The 13,648-nt window shown below is 53.0% G+C and overlaps 1 protein-coding gene across 3 annotated transcripts in view; it reads left to right on the top strand.

The window, feature by feature from the left end:
* The window catches only part of RACGAP1 (Rac GTPase activating protein 1), a 26,861-nt gene extending 14,060 nt beyond the window's left edge, over positions 1-12,801 (top strand). The window contains exons 1-17 of one of the 3 annotated variants that reach the window (XM_085315622.1): positions 4,142-4,224; positions 5,547-5,631; positions 6,085-6,287; positions 6,659-6,795; positions 7,023-7,092; positions 7,313-7,366; positions 8,080-8,157; positions 8,300-8,417; positions 8,610-8,740; positions 9,274-9,438; positions 9,849-9,944; positions 10,184-10,382; positions 11,057-11,162; positions 11,363-11,495; positions 11,633-11,768; positions 12,028-12,136; positions 12,453-12,801. In XM_085315622.1, the coding sequence (XP_085171748.1) occupies positions 5,547-5,631; positions 6,085-6,287; positions 6,659-6,795; positions 7,023-7,092; positions 7,313-7,366; positions 8,080-8,157; positions 8,300-8,417; positions 8,610-8,740; positions 9,274-9,438; positions 9,849-9,944; positions 10,184-10,382; positions 11,057-11,162; positions 11,363-11,495; positions 11,633-11,768; positions 12,028-12,136; positions 12,453-12,528 (1,896 nt within the window). In that variant the 5' untranslated portion in view covers positions 4,142-4,224 and the 3' untranslated portion in view covers positions 12,529-12,801. Of the gene's footprint in view, positions 1-4,141; positions 4,225-5,542; positions 5,632-6,084; positions 6,288-6,658; positions 6,796-7,022; positions 7,093-7,312; positions 7,367-8,079; positions 8,158-8,299; positions 8,418-8,609; positions 8,741-9,273; positions 9,439-9,848; positions 9,945-10,183; positions 10,383-11,056; positions 11,163-11,362; positions 11,496-11,632; positions 11,769-12,027; positions 12,137-12,452 lie in introns of those variants that run through there. The other 2 variants (XM_085315621.1, XM_085315620.1) reach the window with 2 other exon arrangements.
* The last annotated feature ends 847 nt before the right edge of the window (positions 12,802-13,648 follow it).

Genomic DNA, 13,648 nt, shown 5'->3' with positions numbered 1-13,648 from the left:
CCGGCGCCGCGGGGACGCGCGCTGCAAAGCCTGGGAAGGGGCTTTGGACGGCCCCGCGCCAGCAGAGCCTTCAGCCGGCGCGGGGAAGCGGGGGCTCCCCGGGAGCCGCCCGGCATCCCCGAGCCAGCGGTCCYGGCGCCGGGCACGGGAACGGGAACGGCGTTTCCAGCCCGGCAGCCACCTCCATCCACGCCGCTCTGCAGCCTCCCTCCGGCCTCCTCCCTCCGGGCCTCCTTCCTCCGGGCCTCCGCACCGAGGCCGGAGAAGGACGAACCGCTGGGATGAGGGATAAGAGCGCTGGGAGAGGCCGGCGGTCCTGCGCTGCGGCAGCCGGGAGCAAACAGCCCCGCGAGGAGGAGGAGGAGGAGGAGGAGGGTGGATGATGGCTCGAGCGTGGCCCAGGGTGGATCCGACGCTGCGGGCGCCCGTTGGACTTGCTCAAATTAAGAGTCCAGGGGTGATGGGAAGGGAGAGCCGCCGGAGAGAGGCCGTGCGGGAAGGGGAAGAGCGCCGAAACGGGGAGCGGACGGACGGGACGGCGGCGCTGAGGGCGCGCGCGGAGCCCCGGTCCTCCGAGCACCCCCCCCAGCCCACCCCGGCCAGAAACTCCAGGGAAAACGGGGGAAAAGTCAAGCCCCGCTGGAGCCCGGGCTGAGCGACACGTGCAGCGTCGCCGTCGCAGCCCGTCTCCGCCGACGGGTTGCGGATCGCTCCCATCAGCTCCGATATTGCAGGTTGCTCGTTTGAAACTGCTTCCAGGAGCCCGGCTCGGGGCCAAGCGCTTCCCAGAGCGGGGAATTAGCCGGGGCAGCTCCGGCCCCTCCGGGCGCCGCTTTGCTCCGGCTCCCGCCCGGCGTCGGTGCCGGGAGAGGCGCGGGCCCGCCTGGCCCGGCCCGGGTGCTTGGTGGCCGGGAGAAGCCTCGCGGAGCTGCCCGCGTCCCCGGGGCTCCCCGTGCTGTCGGGAGCCCGCGGCTGATTAAAAGGACACAAAGCCGATCGGGGAGCTGGTAATAAAACCGCGGAAGCTTTTACGTGCCGGAGCTGAAAGCACTAATATCGCTGTGCTCTGCGTGGGCGAGAAATTAGACAAGAGTTCCTCCGTGCCGATGGGGTTTTGTGTTTTTTTTTTTCCTCCCCCCTCTTCATCTCGCTCAACAATTACCTTTTATTTTGATATCTTTCTATTTAAGCCTCCGGAGCCGCGCTCGGGAGAGCGGAGGCCGCGTCGCTCCGCGAGCCCGGAGCCGCAGCGGGCGCCAGGGCCGGGCCAAGGCGCCTCGGGCTCTCCGGGGCTGTCGCGTCCCCGCTCCGGCGCGCGGCGCTTTGCCCGCGGCCGCGGCTCCTGCTGCCGGAGCCTGCGATCCGGCGCAACGCGGCGCTGGCGCCTGGAGCAACCCCGCGGAGCCGTTTTAACCCCGGGGGTTTTGCCGCCGAGGCGGCGCGCGGAGCAGGTGGAGCCCGGCTCCGGCGCGGCATCTCGGCGCGGGAGCCGGGGAGCCCCCGGGGCGGATTTTCTACGAGAATATAAATCTACCGGAGGGCAAAACATCTTTGCCTTCCCGCTGGGCAAAAGAAGAAGCGGCCGCCAAACCCCCCGGTTTGGGGATGGCGCGGAGAGCGTGGTTTGATCGCGATCGCCCCTAAACCCCTAAGAAATATCATCTGAAGTGCTGCAGAGAGCCCGGTGGTTATCCRCAGAATCCTAATGCTGCTCCCTGGAGATAACAAGTGCGATTTTTCCCCCGGGCCGTACCAAAATCACCCCAATTACCCCCCCCAATTACTCCCAAGCAGCGATTATTAAATGCAGAGCAACGCTTTGATTCGCAAAGCAAAAATAATTGAGCAGGTGGCTGYGCTCGCCGCTTGCCCGCGAGTGCCCCAGGTTATTTCTGCTCGACCCCGGGRCGGAAAGCCTCCGAGGCTACGGGAAACCTCCCCGGCTTTTCGGCTCCGTGCGGCCCCGTCCCGCCAGGAGCTGTGCGGAGCTGCGATTGCCCAGGGTGGAAGGAGCTCCCGCGGGAGCCGGCGCGCCGCCGGGCACGGGCGCTTTCTCCCGCTTTGGCACCCAAACTCGCCGCCGCGGGAGTGCGCTTGGACGCGAAGACTTGCGGTTGCTCCGGGAAAAGAGGAGTTAAACCAGGGAGCTGTCGCTAAAGCAGAGACGGGTGACGGGGCCCAGAGAGGCCGGAGCGAGCCCGCGGGGGCCGCAGGGAGGCAGCGCTGGTGGACTACGCGTGAGAGCGGGAGCCGCCGTTCCCGCGCGCGCCTTTCGCTCCCGCTTTATCTCCGCTCCCAGCTTGTAGCTCRGCCCAAATATCAGAGGAAGCCGGAAGATTAATTTTCTCCGTTTGCATGGCAAAGCGGGGCGGGGGGGGGTGCGCTCCCGCTCCAGGCTCCCGGCTGCTTAATCCGCCGCCGCGGCCTGCTGGAGGAGAAGGCGAAAATTTATTGGCAAAATCCCGGTGCGTGTTCGGACGCTGGCGCGGCTCCGCGTTTCGGGAGGGGGCACGAAGAAAGCCGGCGCAAAAGCACTCGTGCTCGGGAGCTGCTCAAATATTCAAGAGATGACGACTATATTGATGCAGAAACGAGACAAAACCAGACCTCGCCGGGGTCTTGCAGGCTCCCGGGGTCTCGCGAAGGAGAGAGCGTGATGCCATCTGCCGGCGCGCGGCTGCGGCCGGGCCCCGGCGCGGGAAATCMATTCCCGCCGAAGCGTCCGGCAAAGCCCCGGCGCCCTTTCCCGCGCAGCCTCCCGGGCGTTCGYGTGGTGCGGCTGAATCCTCCCTTCCCGAGCTCGGCGCTGCAGCAACCCACCGAGAAAAATGCACCGAAAATAAACGTCTTCTGCTTAAAAAAAAAAAAAAAATTTTGTTATTCGGAGAAATTCATTGCAATTGCTCCTTCTGCTTCCCTGTCGCTGGAACGCCTGGTCGGGGGAGAGAGGGTTTGTTTTATTTTTCGCCCCTGCCCCGAGCACGAAGCTGCACGAACGGCCGATCCCATGGAAAACGCACCCGTCGCTCCCGGGGTCTGCACCCAAAACGCCCTGGAAAGGGGGCGAACGCCGGCGGCGGGGGGGCTTCTCCTGGGGCTGCCACTGGCGCCGGGGAGGGGGGCGATCCTTCCTCCCCCTCGTAGCGATTTTAAGCGTTTAGCACCGCTTTATAATTGCTAATATCCCTTCTTCGGTCACCTGCTGTTTCGTTGCAGATTTGAGGGATTAAAACACGTTGGTATTTTATGATTACGCGATCTGGCTTCTCGTAATTGTCGGGTTTGGGGCTGGTGTTTTATTGCTCGCGCACATTAAATGTCTGCGAGCGGAAGAGCCGCGAACGGCCTGAAATGGGAATTTTTTTTTGCTTCTCGGTGCGAGGGACGGCTGCCAGGCTCCTGCTCAGAGGGAAATTTCAAAGAAAAATCGGTTGAAGCATCGCTTTTCTGAAATGGGAGCACTTAATAAATGGCCTCGTTTGTGTGTTAATAAGTTCCTGGAAGGTTTTACATTTTATGAATGGGAATGTGTGAAAAATYGAGTTTTTCCTCCCACCGGCCTCGWTCCGGGAAGCCAGATCCGTGGATTTCTCTCCTCCCCGGGAGCCGAAATTCGTGTATCATTATCGCTTGGTGCCCAGTTGGYGGCCTGGCTTGGAGGCCTCCCGACCCGCAGCCATCGGTGTTTTGTCAGAAGGAAAGGCAATTTTGGAAAATGATATTTTTTAAAAATATCTGAGAGGCTCTTGGCGAGCCTCGGAGGGCTGGAAGGGACCCATCAATGCCCACATCTCGTACGGGGGTTACTAACYGCTGTACCTGGGCCGGGGCCTGGGGACAAACCCCGACAGAGCCGGTAAGGACGAGGCAGGACACGATTTTGGGGGGATCTGGGGCCTTTCAGCATCACCCGCCCGCTCCGTTGCTAGGCAACGCAGGAGGGGACGAGGAACCAGCAGTAAAGATGGTGCTGGGCCGGCTTCGCCACGCGGCCCTTGGGGCCTCGTCCACCCTCGCACGAGGAAATGGAGCAGAGAAGACCACGCCCTCAGAAGACATGGCGACGGCTCGGCTTCAGGCTCGCGGTGGGAAGAACAAATCAGCGGCAGCGAGGGTGGGGAAGCGGCCTGTGACTGGCTGGCTGCTGGGATTCAAACCGAAGTGCGGGGCGGTTGGGCTGGGCGGTTGCAGTCGGTGAGAGCTCGCGCCGGGCCGGCGCCTCAGGTGAGCGCGCGGGAGCGGCTGAGGTAAACCGAGGCCGCCCGCGGTACCGGCCCTCCGTACCGGCCCTCCGGTGCCTTCGGTACCGGGGCCTGGCCCCGGCCCTGGCCCTGCCCGCGCGGCCCTTGCTCCTGGGCGGCGGCGGGAGCTGCCTCCGGGGCTCCGCGCGGGCGGCAGCCTGGCCCGTCCCGGCTTCCTCAGAGGTTTTTCCCTGGGCGGGGGGCAGGGGACGGTTGTGGCGCCTGGGGCCGGGCGCTGGGATCGGGGGCGGCTGTGGGCACCCTTCGTGCTGGCCTTCTTCCTGCATCCTCCTGCGTCGGGCTGGGCGGCACCGGGCTAGCGATCCTGCTGCCCTTAATGCAGTATATGCACTAAAATAAACGTCCATTTGCTCGCTGAGGGCCCTACTGGAGTGCCCCTTGCGATGAAGCAAGCGGACAGCAAGAAGGAAGAGAGGACAGCCTAAAGTTTTTCCGTTTCCCAGAGATCCATGTAATGTGCAAAGCCTGGGACACTTGGGTGTCTGAGTCTGTAACTGCATAAAGTACTTCAAAGCTTTCTTCAGTAGTCTAAGTGCAAAGGTGGTGTTTTGTACCTCGTCCTGGCACCTCTCCCAGCTGTCTACACCTGCTCCTTGTAGTCATTTATTAGTGTTGTTTCCCCCCACCACCTTGTGCTTTGGCAGTCTCTTGTGTTAGAGAAGTCATTTCTGTGTTGCTGAGCTGGAGACTTTTCTCTTCATTGCTTCTGTTATGCTATTGTTGCTGCTGTTTGAGGAAAACATGCTGACTGCCCTGAATTTTAAAAGCTGTTTGCTGTAGGAGCTGTAACTTAAAATGCAGCTAAATTTAAAACTGTATTAGARCTCCCAAGAATGTTGCTTCTATTTTTATCTCATGAAGCTCTGAAACCTTACAGATTTTAGTGGCCTATATAGTGCCAAGTTACTCAGCCTGGGTGTGAGCAGTGTTCTGCAGCCTTCCAGAAAGTCATGTCTTGGAGGCTTGAGCCTCTGTAGTGTACTGCAGATTACTTGAAGCAAGTAACGGTTGTGAGCTAGACTRCCTCTTTATATTGTTTTTCTGCACATAAACAGTGGAGCCATGAGGCTCTTCCTAACTATTTAAGAGTGCATTTGGAGGCATATGTTTTGATTAAACCATAACTCTTCTGTTTGTGTATCTGCCGAAACTTGACKTTTTAATCATTAATTCTAAAGCTGACTTTTTTGCGGGGTGGGTGCGGAGGGCCTGCTAACCTTCTCTGTTTGAAGGTGGGAAGAAAGAATTAGGCTGGCTATTTAGGTCCATTTTCTTGGCAGGAAGATGGAGACAGCAATGCTGAATTTGCGGAATTTATTTGATCAGCTTATGCGCCAGGCCGAAGTTTTAAGTGAAGGAAACGAGTATCGTAAGTTCTGTCTCTGAGTAGTTCAAGGGGGCTGCTATGTATTTGCTGTGAGACTAAAAATGTGCAAACAAACATCAATGGCCATTACTGGYGAATCTGTTGATGAAGCTGTGGGTAGCCAGATTTCCGCAAGTGGGTTTTTTGTTTACTTGTTTTTCATTGTCTATATAAATACTAAGTTACAGGCTGAACTTCTGGGCAGGGCTGTGTTCTGCTGACTTCAGTCATGCAATGTCTTGTCTGCATCAACCAGAATTAGAACATACGTGAAGGACTTGGTCTGAAATCTTGGGTGAACATCTAGASTGTAGCTGGGTTTCCTGAAAGGTCAGATTGTCCACCTCTTCTGTCAAGGGGGGCTATATTGATAGATATCTACTGTCAGCAAACAGGGGGCTGCTGCATTTTCTCTGCTTGCTTTAGCAACCGAAGTTTGAAATGTTTTCTCGCCAGAATTTATTCAGTTAGCAAAGAACTTTGAAGAGTTTCGGCGAAAATGGCAGAAAACGGAGCACGAACTTGCCAAGTACAAGGATCTTCTAATGAAAACGGAAACTGAACGTAGTGCTCTGGATGTGAAGCTGAAACATGCTCGCAATCAAGTGGATGTGGAGATCAAACGAAGGCAAAAAGCTGAAACAGATTGYGAGAAGCTGGTAAGTAATTCTTTATTACCAGTTGGCTTATTAGATGACAGAGATGGTAGTTAATCTGCACTGATCTATAGAAAAGAAGGACTGGCACTTATGATAACTGGTTTCCAACAACAACAACAAAAAAATCTAACTTGTCTCCTTATAGTAGCCTTCTGCTTTGGTCTGGAAAAAGGCTACCAGCCGCTGTTTACAGCAGAGCTGCTGTTGCCTGGCAGGGCGTGGGCTGTCATTGCTTCATGGCCATTAATGTTCTACTGACACAAGTTCTGAGAGACTATCTGTGTGGTATCTCAAATACTTGAGATTGGTTCGTACAGTAATTAAATGGTAGTCTATACTGCAGCAGCTTCTGATATTATCTACAYTTACAGGAACGGCAAATACAATTGATTCGAGAGCTGCTGATGTGTGATGCATCTGGGAGTATTCAGCTAAGTGAAGAACAGAAATCTGCTCTTGCCTTTCTTAACAGGCCACAGGTTTCTGTAGGGGGTGCAGGTAATAAAAGGTAGGCAAAAGAGCATTTTGTCTAAGCAACATAAGTAACTTCAATCCAGCTTTGTGTGTCTGTGATCCTACTAACACGGCACTCATATGAGAGGAGTTTCAGTCTGTATTCCACTTTGAATTCAAGCTCTTATGAGTCAGTGAGATTGTTCTGGAACCGTGGCTTACTGAAAGCCTAACTGATATGTGTTTCTTCTAACTTTGATTTTTTTTTGTTTTCTTTTTCAGACTGTCTACAATTGATGAATCTGGCTCAATTCTGTCAGACATCAGCTTTGACAAGACTGATGAGTCACTGGTAATGTAATGCCAAGTACTGAAGTTTTCCTCAACTATAAAATGTTACGGGTGTTGTGGGATAATCTCCAGAGAGGCATTGTTTAGAATACTATGGTRTTAAACTGATAGACCTGATCTGCATTTCTTTGGTATGCTATTGGCTAAAAAGTAATGAAAATCCTGGCCGGAGGCTATGTGGTATTTACACTGAGCTAACCAGTGTTGTGTATTTCCCACAGGACTGGGATTCCTCTGTGGTGAAAGCTGTTAGACTGAAAAAGAGAGAAAAGCGGGTATGTTCAACCCTTTCCTTCAAATAGATTCTGTTGTTAGCCTTAGGTGACACAATGTCACCATCTGTCAACTTAGAGCCCTGTGTATTGACTTCAGAGGTACTAATCACAATCAAACTTCAGGTGGTTGTGCTTCTGCTGCAATTCAGATCTGTGTGGAGTTGGATTCAAAGTTAATTCTGATGTTGCTGGTCTACTGAAAGTGACTGGGTGGAGTTCCAAGTATCTTGTTYTGATTTGAGTTGCAGTTTGCAAGAAAGCACTTCAAGGTTAAAAGTGACTAGATTTGGGGAAAAAAATAATGTAGGAAGCTATATTTTCTTCTCTTGTAATGAGGCTTGTGATTTGTTATGGTCTGCTCACAGTATGCAATAGGTGCAGGTGGGAAAGGACAGCCTATCATCATCCCTRGTAGGGTAGAAGTCTGAGGCTTGCTCAGCTTCCCCTCTCTTTCTTTCTCTATATCTTTATTGGTGGATTATAAAGCTGACTAGGAAAACTATTTGAAAGGGCGATATATTGAGGCCTCCTGATATTTCTCAGGGCTGTCATGTTTCATGAGCTTTTCTACACAAGCTACAACAGGTACCATGGAAGGACTTGATGCTTCTGTGGTGTGTGTGCAGACAACTACTTGGTGCTTCTAGTAACACAGTATAACACTAAATGGATAGCATGCCTGCCCAGTTGACAAAAATGCTACGTCTTTTCAGCGTTCCTCCAGGCAGTTCATCGAAGGCCCTCCAGGTCCTCTGAAGAAAACGCGATCAATTGGCTCCACAGTTGACCAGGTACGRTGGTCCCAGCTGGCTTTGTGTGACTCCGAAACACTCGGTCATATTGCATGCCTCTTTCTGGGGCCAACAAACTGGAAAATCCTTGCCATGCCAGTTGTGTGTATTGCTGTTACTAACTGCAGACTTCTTATTACAGGGAAATGAGTCTATAGTAGCAAAGACAACTCTCACTGTCCCCAGTGATGGTGGCCCGATTGAAGCCATCTCTACCATCCAGACTGTGCCTTACAGCCTCAGAAGCCAGAGGAAGACTGGTAGGTGTCATATGCCACTTAKCCCAGTTCTAAAGCAGCTAGTTGGGGGGCATGAGATATTCTGCAATATTACAGTAACCTCTGCCAGTGCCAAGGTAGCTGCCTCTGACTGATAGTGCCTTTTCTTTGAAGCAAAGGTTACCCAGGGGAGTGATTCTGTTCAATCAAGTGTCCTTCTCTTCCATTTTCCAGGTACTTTACAGCCTTGGAACAGTGAGTCAAGCTTGGGCAGTAGGCAACTGGAATCCAAATCGGAGACTGATGGCTCTAGCACTCCGCAGAGCAACGGGGGAGTGAGGCTGCATGAATTTGTTTCAAAGACGGTAGGCCTACAGGCGGGGAAAACTTGCTGTGGTGGAGGGGAGTACCACCTTCCATTAACCTTGCATGTTGATTAATCAAAGGTAAAGGCTATTTGTTGGATATATAGCTGTGTGCTCTGGGTTTATTCCAGTCCTTCTGTGAGCTAGTAGGAGGCTGCAGTTCTGGGCTGGTGACCTTGGCTGTGTTGTGGGGTTGCGTGTGTATGTCTGTACCATCCACAATGCAGTCCTGCAGTTGTGGAGGACTTCCCACTGTCGGTCAAATAACCAGCTCACCTGGAATACACAATTCCCAACTTGTGTCCCAGTAAGTGATGGCTGAAAGCAAGCTTAATAACTAGGATTAACACTAATTGAGATCCCAAGCCACTGACAAGAGGTTACCAGCCATTACTGCTGAAGTCAGTATTAACCGTGCCTGTTACCTGCATGGATCAGGGAGTATATTATCCTACACACTTACCTAGCTCAACTCCTCCTGAGCTGCTGTGTTGCATTAATCTCTTCCTGGTCTCCGTGCTCTGTATTGCTAGGTTATCAAACCAGAATCGTGCGTTCCCTGCGGAAAACGGATAAAGTTTGGAAAACTGTCTCTAAAATGCAGAGACTGCCGTGTGGTGACTCATCCAGAGTGCCGGGACCGCTGTCCTCTTCCCTGCATCCCCATCTTAACAGGCACTCCTGTCAGAATTGGAGAGGTAAGGCTGCGGTGTGAGCTCGGAGCAGGGTGGCTGTGGCAGCAAACAGGCCGGTGTTTGGTTAGAGTCAGAATATGCTTGCACTCCCTGGGAGTCTGCTTTTTATAGAAGAGCTCTTGTTGCTCAGAGCCACGTAATAAAACACAAACGACCTTGCAAAAATATCCTTAAATAACCAGGATTGTTTSGGGGGGAGGTGTTTTATAGGAGGGTGTTGAGCTGTGTATGTGGCAGCTCTGGGTAGGCAATTCTCTTGCACTATGCTAATGGATGTGTTCTCTCTTCTGGGTTTGTGAAGAAAAAACAGTGATTCTTGAGCTTAGATCTCAGGGTGGATTCCTGAGAGAGTATTTTCTGTGGCTTGAAGACTAAATATCAATTCTATTTTTTTCTTCCCCTCTGCCTTTTAGGGGACCTTGATGGACTTTGTCCCTACTACTCCTCCAATGATCCCTTCCATCATTGTGCACTGCGTTAATGAGATCGAACAGAGAGGGCTACGTGAGGTAAAAACGGAATGAGGAGTGAARCAGTACTAATGAGATAGGTTGTGGTGTCAGAGAAACAAATTAACCCAAAGGTTTCTTATTTATGGTGTGTGCAGCACTGCTCAGTGGGCGACTATGTGACTGAGCAGTGCTGTCTATGCAGAGTGCTCAGGTGTGGAGAGAAAGTGGTGCAGAAGAACGTAGGCTTTAAACGTGCTGTTGATATTCTACCTCTAAGCAATGCCTTTTGCTAACAGATGGGCCTTTACCGGATATCTGGCTGTGACAAGACAGTGAAGGAGCTGAAGGAAAAGTTCCTTAGAACAAAGAACGTTCCTTTGCTSAGTAAAGTGGATGATATCCACGCTGTCTGTGGCCTGTTGAAGGACTTTCTGCGCAGCCTGAAAGAACCTCTTCTCACTTTCCGATTAAATAAGACTTTTATGGAAGCTGCAGGTAAGGAGAAGCTAAATAACATCCAACTCTTTCACTAGCTTTGGTATTCAGAGGCTCATCTGACAAACTGGTGGACCTCAGTGCTCTGTGGAGCCCTCTTGCTTGCAGTTGTGTTAATGATACTGTGTATGCTAGAAAGATCTCACTTCTGCTGTATTGCTTCAAGAAAATGCTTAGCTCTAATGTATTGTGAATTGTTCCATCTAGAAATCGGCAAAGGATGCGTCAGACTGCTGCTGTGAAGCGATACTGATCCTYGCTTTCAGATTAATTTCTGTGTTGGAAGCCACATTATTTCAGTGGATCAGTAGCCTCATTGCACAACGCCTTGTTTAACGGAATGAAGTCTGGTGCAATCATGATGCAACCCTTAAAGTTTGTGTAGAGAACTCTAATTGGAGGCAGTAACAACCTTGTGCACTAGACCTCAAAGCATTAAGCGTTACTTAGTAAGAGTGTACTGAATGTGGCTAGTGGTRTCCTCTGGAAGAGGAAAGAGACAAGTTCTGGTGTCTGGGCAGGATGTGAAACTGTTAGAATGGCATGCTAAGCTTCTGGGTTCCTTGCTGCTCAGGCCAGCCGAGGGGAAATACTACAGTTGTACCTCTGGGACTACTTGAGGATTTTCTTTTTTTTTTTTTTTTTTTTTTTTTCTTCCCCACCCTTTCTTTCAGAAATCTTGGATGAGGACAACAGCATTGCTGCTATGTACCAAGCAATTGGTGAACTTCCTCCGGCCAACAGAGACACGCTAGCTTTCCTCATGATTCATCTGCAGAGGTAAGTTCAGATGGACYGGTAGTTCTGAGAAGGGGGTATAGCTGTGCCACTAGTACCTCTTTTTAACAGGTAGTTGTTACCAGTTGTGATCCTAAAGCTTTAATTCTGGAAGAATTTGCTTATTCAGAGGCTGAAGTGGGGAGGTGTAGGGGTGTGTGTAAGGGTGGAGTGAGGAACTACATTCTGCTTTTTTCATCTAGAGTGGCTCAGAGCCCGGAGACTAAAATGGATGTTGCCAACTTAGCCAAAGTCTTTGGCCCCACAATAGTTGCCCACGCGGTGCCTGACCCTGATCCTATGACACTCCTGCAGGACACAAAGCGGCAGCCCAAGGTAGGCTGGCAGGAAGGACTGACTTGGGAAGTGCATCCTACTTAAAGAATTTGGATGAACTGCTGAGGGAGGCTGAGGTTATGCCTGTCTGTCAGTGCTGAAGCTGTGATGTTGACCCCTTGTGGGTGTTGCTGCAGGTGGTGGAACGCCTTCTGCTGCTGCCAGTGGAGTACTGGAGCCAGTTCATGATAGTGGAGCAAGAAAATATTGATCCAACGCACATAATTGAGAATGCCAATGCCTATTCCACTCCACAGACGCCAGATATTAAAGGTAACAGCTGGATGTTGCTCTATTGGCTGTGCAGCGCTGTAATAAAAATAATGACCTTCAATTAAAGATGCTTGTGGAAACTGGAATTAGCGATTTCTGCAAGCTTTATGGAGGAAGAGGAGAGAAACGAGAAGTGTGCCAGGAAACGCCAGATTTGTCTAGCATCTCCGACAGACGCTAGGAAAAGCCTTGYGTTCCTCGCGTAGCAGTGCGGACTCGGCTGTCCTCCTGTTGCTCACCCTGCTGCCTCTCTCCGCAGTGAGCATACTGGGGCCCCTCACCACCCCAGAGCAGCAGCTGTCCAAGACGCCCTCGTCCAGCTCCCTGTCCCAGAAGGTCCGGTCAACCTTCAGCAAGACTACCCCCAAGTAAGTGGTGCTGCCGTGGTGGGACTGAGGGTGCTGTTGGGGGGTCAAGTAGAAATAGAAACAGACCTTTGGACGGGGTTCTGGGTGCAGTTTGGATTTCCTGCTCGCTCCTGGTTGGTACCGAGTTGCTTCTTCCCCTCTCCCTTAATCAGTGCTGCAGCAGCAGTGCAAACAGCCTGATGGCTGATGAGCACTGCCTTAGGGCTGGGAGGGGGAGCACTGGGGGTGGGGGGGAGGGTGGAACTCGAGTGAATAACCACAGGAAAAGGCTTGAAGACCTTGAGGAGACTGATACTTTCTGATTCTCTTGAACTAGATTCGGGAGCAAAAGCAAATCAGCAACGCAGCTGGGGCGTCAAGGCAATTTCTTTGCCTCTCCGATGCTGAAGTGAAGTGGACCTGGGCCTTCAGTGTCATCTTGGTCTTTGCACACCAATATGCATGAGTACAATAAAAGCACCCTCCTCTCCGTGGCCCTTGGCAGCCTTGTGTAATAAGATGTTTCTCCTTTTTATCTTTCAGCTTAACTGAGGTTTTTAATGGGATTTTATTGTGCAATGTATTTTATTATCAAATGCTGTACTACACTTAATAGGGATAAAGAAAGTAACTAGCAGCCTTTGTTCAACATTTTAATAAAAAAAAYGCTGGAAGAGTCACTTTTTAATCGTAACAGTCCTCACTTGCTGGCACGGGGAAGGGCTTTAACAGTGCCCTGGCTTCCCAAAGCAGAAGCCGCATGCCGCTTGCAGCCACCTGTAGACGTTTGTAGAACAACTGTTTTYACTGAGCTCCTGAAAACTCTCCCAAGGAGCTGAGGGAGAGTAGAGGGCGACGTGCCGCGGCAGCCACGCGGCCCGTGCTGCGGCTCGTGGGGTTTTTTTTTTCCCTCGTTTCGTGCGGTTTTAAAGGGGACCTGCACAGCATTAGAGAGCGAGAAGAGGGGAGCTGGGGRCAGCAGAAGCTGCCTGAGCAGCTCTCTCCTCTCTGCCCCTGGCAGCTCTCGCCTGAAGGCTGCAGGGTGAACGTGGCAGCTCTAGCTGCTGGGGTGCAGGTCAGGCACCCGCGGGTGCTGGGCTCCATGAGGCTGCACTGGCCCTGGGGGGGCTGGGGTGCTCCCACTCCTCGTGGAGGAGCCGTGGGCCCCGCAGGGTGGTTACCACCTTCCCCCCASCCCGCCGCTGCAGGATGGGGGCCGCTGGCCTGGGCGTTTTCTCACCTACTGCTGGGGCGGCCCGGGCAGGCGAGGGCCGGATACGGGTGCTGCGCTCCACCCGCGCCTCCTGCCCCGCCGGGGTGGGGGTCACCGCGGGGCTGGCGCAGGGAGCGTTTGGGGGGCCGGGCGGCAGGAGGGGTGTGAAGCGCTGAGCGCGTTAAACGGGCGCGAGCGCGTCGCCCCGGCCCAGCAGCAGGACTCCCACCGCCGCGGGCTCCGCCGCGGGCTCCTGCGACCCCCCCGCCATGGCCAAGGGGCCCCAGGGCCAGCGCAGGAAGCAAGCGCAGCCCCGGCGC

The sequence above is a fragment of the Rhea americana genome, unplaced genomic scaffold, assembly GCF_003343005.1.
Source record: "Rhea americana isolate MKP2758 unplaced genomic scaffold, rheAme1 scaffold_432, whole genome shotgun sequence".
Taxonomy (NCBI): Eukaryota; Metazoa; Chordata; class Aves; order Rheiformes; family Rheidae; genus Rhea; species Rhea americana.
Note: the sequence above shows the minus strand (reverse complement) of the source record. Positions and strands in the feature narration are given on the sequence as shown.